Source organism: Epinephelus moara, chromosome 8 (assembly GCF_006386435.1).
Source record: "Epinephelus moara isolate mb chromosome 8, YSFRI_EMoa_1.0, whole genome shotgun sequence".
Lineage (NCBI taxonomy): Eukaryota > Metazoa > Chordata > Actinopteri > Perciformes > Serranidae > Epinephelus > Epinephelus moara.
In genome coordinates, this window is record NC_065513.1 from 23,460,180 (window position 1) to 23,468,595 (window position 8,416).

Genomic DNA, 8,416 nt, shown 5'->3' on the forward strand with positions numbered 1-8,416 from the left:
TTTGACCCTGGTGGAAGTGGCAGCACCCAACTGACCGCATTTGTACAAGGTGTGTGTCTGTGGGTAAATATTTAACTACTGGGTTGCTAATAAAACACAGTTCATTAATATAGCCTAAGTATTGTGTGATATACTTAACACGTATTTATTTTCTGTATAGTTGATGGGGAGACATTAGTGTTGCTGCCACCACTCACATACACACTGTCTCATACAGAGGTAACAGTGAAAGCAATAAGTCATATATGCTGGCATGTCAACTGTGGTAGCTGACCATGGATTAAATGGGCCATTTCTGTTTTCTCAGGTGGAGGACCCAGATGATGAGACAGTGTCTGTGAACTCAGAAAGAGTTTTGGGGGGTACACTTTAGTCCTTTGTTACCAATTTTATGCAGTTTTCAGTCTGCCCATGTTAACACAGATGGTGTGAGTGTGGACACTTTGATTATCTTTAATAATTTGATGGTGGTGGTATGCACATCAGACTATTAACAGTTTCAGGTGCTCTCTGTCCTAAAATTGAATTGCTTTCATTTCTATATGTTCATTTTGCAGGACGAGGGAAATCTTCCTCCTCCTGCCCCTGTGGCTTCCACCTCTAGGCTAGGTTAACGCTGAAGTTACCTCGTTAACTCCAAATCTTGCTTCATAGTACAGGCCTCAGGTTTGACCAACCTGTCACATTGGCTGTCTGGATAACCGGTACTACAGAGCTGGTTGTCAACCAGTTCAATCAACTCTGGGTTTTCCCATACAGCCACGAGCACATTCATGTGAAAGAGGCGGGGGTGGTTATGTCGAGCGACATCATCTGAACCATGAATGAAGGAGGCTGTTTCATATGATATGAGATGAAATGGTAGCAACTACATAGCAACAATGTTTGCCATTGTAAGACTGAATGTGGCGTGGGATGTAATTGCTATGAAAACACTGACCAATAATTCACCGTCGGCTGAGACTTAAATTAATTAGTACAGGTGTCACTGAGGTATGGGCCTCTGTGATATAACTATGGAGTATTTTTTGCTATTTAGCTGAAAGATAACAAAACTACTCTAAATATGTCGCATGAAACCCTCGAAAGTGATGCCAGACTGTTTCTGCTACTGAAGGCAAGGGTGGAAAGTAGCCCCATTAATCACTGATGACATTTATAACAACAGGAGGAGGAATTAACAGCGTGTGGATTGTTCTTCTAATAAAATATTATCTGTTTTATCCTAGTTCTCATCACACAGGTGTCTCATGTTATTTTGAGCTGCAGTGATGGAATCAGAGGGCACGTCAGCAACACTATCACTGTGGACTAAAATAATCTTTGCATAAGTTAAATTGCTGCTGAAATCATGTGTTTAGTGTGTAAACCATCTCTGTGTTCTCCTCCACAAAAATGGTATTTAAAGTCTTGTGTGTGATTTATCCTGGCTACATATGAGCAGAGGAAATGTCTGCTAGCTGCCAGGCTAATTTATACAGTGTAAAATGCTATAGGCTTGTGCTAATAATGTCAGCATGATTGGAAAATGTGTTTAGTACAAGACAGTTATTTTGTCAGTGAACCTTGTGAGCTGTAATGGAGCCGAATTTTATAGGCTAACGTTACCTTTGTTAAATGATGCTGTTGTTCAGAGGAAATGTCCACTAGCTGCTAAGCTAATTTATACAATGTAAAATGCTTCAGTCTCGTGCTGAAAACATTAGCATGTTGTATTTGTAGGAAAATGTGTCCAGATAAAGACAAGTGCTTCGTCTGTGAATGCTGCGAGTTACAATGAAGAGATCTGTGTACCTGTGTTTTAAATGGTCTCTATTAAGACATGTTTAATGTGTGTTTAATGTGTGTTTTGAATCAACTCAACTTTACAGCACTTCACAGAAACACCACGTCCGACTAGTGTGTTGGAGGTGTAACTGCAGAGTGACACAGACACACCACCGCACAAGTATAAATGCTCACAACGGGGTAGGTCAGGTGCGTAGGCTCTGCATAGAGCTGACGCACAATTAAGCAGATAAAATAATGAAGTGATGACATTTAATATCCAAAAGGTCAGCTTCACTGTGACTTCATAATGTTCTACATAAAACACTTTTCTGGCTATTACTCAAGGTCATATCATAGGAACTGATATTTAATTGGTGACACACATCTTCAGTGCCCACCTTGAAACTCTGCTGTATAGATCTTCTGTGCTGTCTGGGAACAATGGGTGTGAAGCATCATGTTTTCACAGACATTGATGTAAACTGTGCATGGAGACATACAACCATAAGGCAGTAATTCCAATTGCAATTATTTTATTATTACTAAAGTTAGGTGTTGGAACAGCTGGGGGTTCAGTGCCAGGAGAAGCCGGGGGTCAGTAGATGCCCTGCTTAACCTGCTGAGCCCAGCTACTCCATTACCTAACCTGCATGTCATCGGGCGAACCGGAGCATCCCGGAGAAAACCCGACCTAACAAGTGGAGAACATGCAAACTCCACACGGAGAGACAGCAGCCAGATGGATTTGAGGCCAGGACTCTTTCTGTACGTGCGTTTGCACTCAGGGTTTTTGGTGCACAAATTGAAAATGCACACAGAAAAACCTGAGTGGAAAAGCAGAGAATTGACCTTTTGCTAAGCCACGCCCCTTTGTGATGTCCCAACAAGCCCACACTGTAACTAACTGCGCTCCCTGAAAAAATGATATCATGTTTTTGGAAAAATGACATCGTGATTCCAGAGAGAAGCAGACAGAGGGATCTACAAAATGTGCTTGAAGGATATATCCAGGATGTCAAACTGACTCAGCAGCAACAACACCTTAAAAATACAAAGATATTAGAAGCTAAAGCCAATCTGCGTCCGGGGACGGGACTTAGCAAAGGGTCAATTAGTGAGCACTGTAGGAGCCATCCATGGTGTCCGGTGTTAATTTGTCCTGTAGGGGTCACTGTGTTGTCGGAAACATTCACTTACGGACAGGTGTTGCTTGAGGCGGGAGCACTCTTCTGACGCGCAACTTCAAGTCAGGTGTAGACTTTGGAGTTGAGGGTGGAGGTGGGCGCGGCACCAATTTTCTCACACAAGGCTGGGTCGTTTTGGTGAGGGGAGGGAGGACGGGCACACGACCAGACCTGTCTTCAGACTGAGACGGGGTCCTGTCAGCAGAGAGAGGGAACCGAGTGTGCCTCGATAATTGCGGAGGCTCACTCTGGTGCTCTGCTTTGGGCTTGTGCCCAGCGTCCACCTTCATCTCACTCAGGCCCTCTGTGAGCTTTTTGTTTTCTTCCCTGGCATGCTGATAAGTCACCTCGTACTTGACTTTTTCGCCCTTTAATGCCATGAGCTGCTTCTTGAGCTCTCTGTTGTCCCACTGACTCTTCATCAGCTTCACCACCACGTTATCCGGACGCTGTGCCAACGCGAGCTTTAGCTCCTCGATCTCTTCGCGCTGTTTCACAACGAGTGCTGCTTGGCGCTGCACACGGCGCTCTTTCTGGTAGCACTGCCTGTATTTATACAGCAGAAAGGTGGAATCATAGACTTGCTTTCCACTCCTCGCTCTGTCTGTGATCAACACAATTTTCTGCCTAAGAAGCTTCTCGAAAGCCTCTCTCAGTCCATCAATCTCAGTCTCAGACTCCCTGTTGTGCAGCGTGAGGGACTCAACTTCCTCCCTGAGTGTTTTCACTGTCTGCTCTAAGGAGTCTTTTGCAGCCTTCTGGATAGTGATGGTATGTTGCTGCTGCGATACCTGGTGCGTAGAGAGCTGCAGCTCTCTTTCTAACCTCTCCTTCTCTGTCAGGATCACCCTGTATTTCTTCTCCTCCAGCTTAAGGTCCCGTTTCACATTGTCTTTATATCTGTCCTGCAACACCTGTGTGTTCTCCAGTTTCCTACTGACCTCTATCAGCTGGTTGCGCACAGAGTCACAATCCTTCTTGACCTGGTCCAGCTCTCTGCCCATTTTTTTCTGATCCAAAGTCCTGGCTTGGATCTCCTGCTGCTGTTTTTCAACTCTTGTAGTCAGCAGATCAATTTCTCTCTGGGCCCTGAACAGATTCTCAAGGGTGTGGTCTCTCTCAGTCTTGAGAACGGTCATCTGGATTTTCATCTCAGTCTCCTCGTTCCTTTTATCTCTGATTTCAGTTTTGAGATCATTTATTTCCTGGTCCTGGTCCTTGATGCGTTGCATTGTTTCATCGGCATTCTTTTCAAGTTTTCTTTTGACTTTCTCGCCAATGTTTGCGTCACTTTGAAGCTTTGATATTAAGCTACTCTGTTTAAACGCTTCACTTTTGTGCAACTCAATTTCTAATTGCTGAGCATCTATAACTATCCTCATCTGATCCATCTGGCAGCTCATTTCTATTTGTACTGATTTAAGCTCATTTCTTTCGCTTACCAGGTTTTTAATTTGCCTTTTCAAGCAACTTATGTTATCCTGGTGAATTTGATTTTGGTCTTTCTGAATTTCAATTTCCTTTCTCAATTCTTCCGATTTTTGTTTCGCTTTATCAACAAATTCTTGACAAAGGAGCAGTTTTTTTACCTCTTCATTGTATGAATTACATCGAGCTTTCAGTTTCTTATACTTCTCCGTCATCTTGTCCCGTTTGGTGTCCTTCTCAATTAGCAGTTGTTTCTGCTGTTCAAGTCTTTTGGAGGCAGACATGTTTTGCCCCGTCAACACTGCTACATCGTGCTGCAGTGCCTGCACTTCCGAGGTCAGTTTCTTGTTGTCCGTCTCAATGTTACGAAACCTCCTCAGTTCATTTTCCTTGTGTTCTCTGAGGATCTTTTCAGCCGACAGTTGTTTTTCAGAGTCAGCCAAGGTCCCTTTCAAGTCCACAATTTGTTTTTCGAGCTCATTCTTTTCAGAACCCCACTGTGTATGGGCAGATTGAGATATCTGGAGCTCTTTATGCAATACGTCCAGCTCAGCGCTTTGCCCTCTGATAATAGCTTCTAGCTGAGCAATATCGTGCTCCGCTGAAGCGAGAGAAACAATCCTTTTCTGATGCTGTTTGTTTTGCTCCATTAAACTTTTCTCACGGTTAATGGCGACTTCCAGTTGCTCCTGTAGTTGAGCAATCCTACTTGCTTGAGGATCGGTGTTTCTTGCCCTATTCATTTTGACTGACGAAATTTCGCTCGTGTGTATGGTGCGACGGCGCGGGGAAGATTTGAACTAACGCGGTCAGATCAGAAAATATTATGGAGATTGGGTTGTACTTACAAACTTTTGAAGCTTTGATGTGAGGTGTCTTTGTGACATCACAGAACAAATTCCGTCACCCCGCCCCCTTTTGGCTACATTGTCATTACGTCACTTTGGAATCATAAGTCATCTGACATGTTTGTCAAAAATCTAGTTTTCATACATTATTATTCTGTGACAACTTATTAACACTGTGTGCGTGTTTTTTTGAAGTTCTATGCAGTTTTGGACTTTTTTATTTATAAAACAAAAAGGTTCTGTATCTCAAATCAAACTCTACCCTGGCTCCGTCAGGTTCTATCTGTGAGCCAATCAGCACTGAGAAAGCACACACAACAACCAATCAGGGTTGGCTTCTTTGTGATGCGACAGTGTCCTTTTCAGCCCTCTCTGCGGACTCAGAGCAGTGACTCAGCATTTTGTTTTGCGCGAACCCCTCTGAAGCGAGCTGGAGGTGGTGTGAGTGCGGTCCGTTTTATCTGCGCATTGTAAACGCAAAGCTCTCCGGGGCCGCTTTGCCTTTTGCCACTGTACTTTTGCCGTAGAGAGAGACCACACGCTACCTCAGCAGGACGCTTCAAAAACCCAAACACAACGGAACCATGGCAACAGTTAGCGACAGCACGACCGGTGGACGCCTCCTCCTCCAGTCTGCATGTTGAAATGTCCTTGAGCAAGATACTGAACCTCAAATTGCTCCCGATGGCTGTGTGAGTGTATTAAAAACTGAATAGCAGGTGGCATCATGTATGGTTGCCCTGGCCACCAGTGTATGAATGGGTGGGTGAATGAGCGCTTTGAGTGGTTGGATGACTAGTAAGGTGCTATACAAGTGCAGTCCATTTAGCCTACCATTTAATTTGGCCAGTCAAGGTGAGAGCACCTGAGCTGTTCAGAGGCTCATGGAGCACAGGTGTGTGTGTGTGTGTGTGTGTCTCATTCTTCATCTGTGAACACTCCTGTGCACATGCTCACCTGGTGAGCTGTTTTCAATAGATATTATTGTTAAGGCAGGGTAGAGGTGCAAACACACCCTGAGGTTTTTTTTAAGTGCTAACGTTGAAGTTGTATTTTTAATTGCAAAAATGACAATTAGAAAAGATGAACATGTGTTTGTTTATTTTATATGATATTTTATGCTGTTGTTTTATCTGTATTGTAGTAAATTGAACTTATTAACGTATTAACTTATTCATCTTTGTTATGTAAATATGACCGAGGAGAGAAAGCTCTCTGTTCAGCCAGCTGCCTGATCTTGATTTGCATTCATCCATCTTGTTTCAGACATTCAAGGATTCACTCAGTTAATTGTCTGTTGTAATGTGCACACTCAGGTGTCTGACAGTCGACTTGATGGGAGTACCGTATGCTGCCGCAAGATGGCAGTCATGTATGGCTGATAGTTCACTTTTGGTCAAATTCAGTTTCAGACCAGATGCTCTGGAAAAGAGATCAATGGTCTCGATGGCCTTTGGAACCTGCTCTACATTTTTTAATAATAAAGTTGTGTCATCTGCCAGCTGATTTACAACTATATCGCTCCTACAGACACTCAGTTTCTCAGCCCCAGAGTTTTTAACAAGAACTGAAAGCATCTCTGCTGCAATAAGAAAAGTGATGGTGAGATTGGACAGCCTTGTTTTATACCTCTGTTGATTGAGACACGAGGAGAGGTGCCACCTTGGTGAGGAAACTGAGCTGTTGGTGTCGTGATATAAACATTTTATTGTCTTCTTGAAGCAGCAGAACTCTAATGCTTTGAAATGCTTTTTTGGAGCTTCTACCAGCAGGGTCGTGCACAGGTGTGTTGCATACTGCCAGTGATTGGCCTGAGACTGGTTACTGGTTACTGGTTACTTTACCTGCCAGCCCATTGTTGCCTCACGTAAGCTCTGATGAAGATCTACTGAACTGAAAGCTCAACAATAAAGTGTTAAGTGTATGTTATTAGAATGTAACTTGCAGTTTTTGTCACAACAGCACTAATTTGTAATTAAAGCTGCAAGCAGCATTGGGCGGGACCTTGCACTCGCACCTGTTTCAGCCTCCAGCTTATGTCGTCATTGTGAATTATTTAGAAATATCAAACATATTGCCACAAACATCAGAAAATCCTTACAGAGCTGAACGTTTTGATGTTTGGATGCTTTCTGTAGCTGTAGGTATGTATAAGTGATGTCACAATATGCAAATTAGATGAGTGAATTTATTCCCATCAGATTCCTCTTCCTTTATTTTGAGGAAGAGACAACAAAAACAGCACAAAACAAAATAAATCTACTGTGTAAATATGTTCAAAATGCTGTTTTACTGATATTTATGAAATCCAATATGGCTGCCGCCTAGTGATGCCACATTATGCAAATTAGATGAGTTAATTTAGTCCCATCAGATTCCCCTCCCTTTTTTTTGAGGATGAGATGATAAAAACAACACAAAACAAAATAAATCTACTGTGTAAATATGTTCAAAATGTTGTTTTACTGAGATTTATGAAATCCAATATGGCCGCCGCCTAATGACGCCACAATATGCAAATTAGATGAGTTAATTTACTCCCATGACAAACTTTGGGTCATGATGAATATTTTTCTCATTTACAGTATGCCTTCATCTCTCACCACTTTCAAGCCACAGTCTTTTGCAATGTTGAAATGAAAATGGAATATTTTCCTCAATAAACTCTGGCACCTAAAGGGTTAAAATGGAGATGCTGCCCCTGTCATGTCTGCATGTAAGATGTAGACACACACACACATCATGTTTCTGTGAGTTTGTGTGTGACAGCGGTTGCCATGTGCACCTGGCAGAAGAGCAGAGACAGACAGACAGAACACAGAGAAGAGACCTGTTTTAGTGGAGATTTAACTCCTCGAACAAGTTCTTCCCATTCCCAAACCGTTGATAAAGTTATACAGAAGATCTGTTTAGCAGCAGTTGAGGTGGCATGTGTGCGTCTTTAAAGCCAATACAATAAACGGTGTAGGAGGAGATGTTTTTTTGAGAGCACGTTTGAGGCGAAATCTTACTTTGAAAGGGCAAATAGCTCTGTCCTTTAAAGATTGTGAGACACAAGCTATGTCCCAATTCAGGGTCTGCATCCTTCGAAGGGCGAATTTGAAGGCCGCTTACGTCACAACGCTGCGCGAAGGCTGTCCCAATTCATCCAAATTCGAAGGCTCCTCCAAATGCAGCTGACAAATG

At 43.0% G+C, this 8,416-nt stretch overlaps 1 protein-coding gene across 1 annotated transcript in view; it reads right to left on the bottom strand.

Annotated features, from left to right (window-relative positions):
• The window catches only part of LOC126394395 (transmembrane protein 150A-like), a 41,029-nt gene extending 37,010 nt beyond the window's left edge, over positions 1-4,019 (bottom strand). Inside the window, exon 1 of the mRNA XM_050051194.1 lies at positions 2,968-4,019. Within this exon, the coding sequence (XP_049907151.1) occupies positions 2,968-3,958 (991 nt within the window). The 5' untranslated portion in view covers positions 3,959-4,019. The remainder of the gene's footprint in view (positions 1-2,967) is intronic.
• Positions 4,020-8,416: the final 4,397 nt, after the last annotated feature.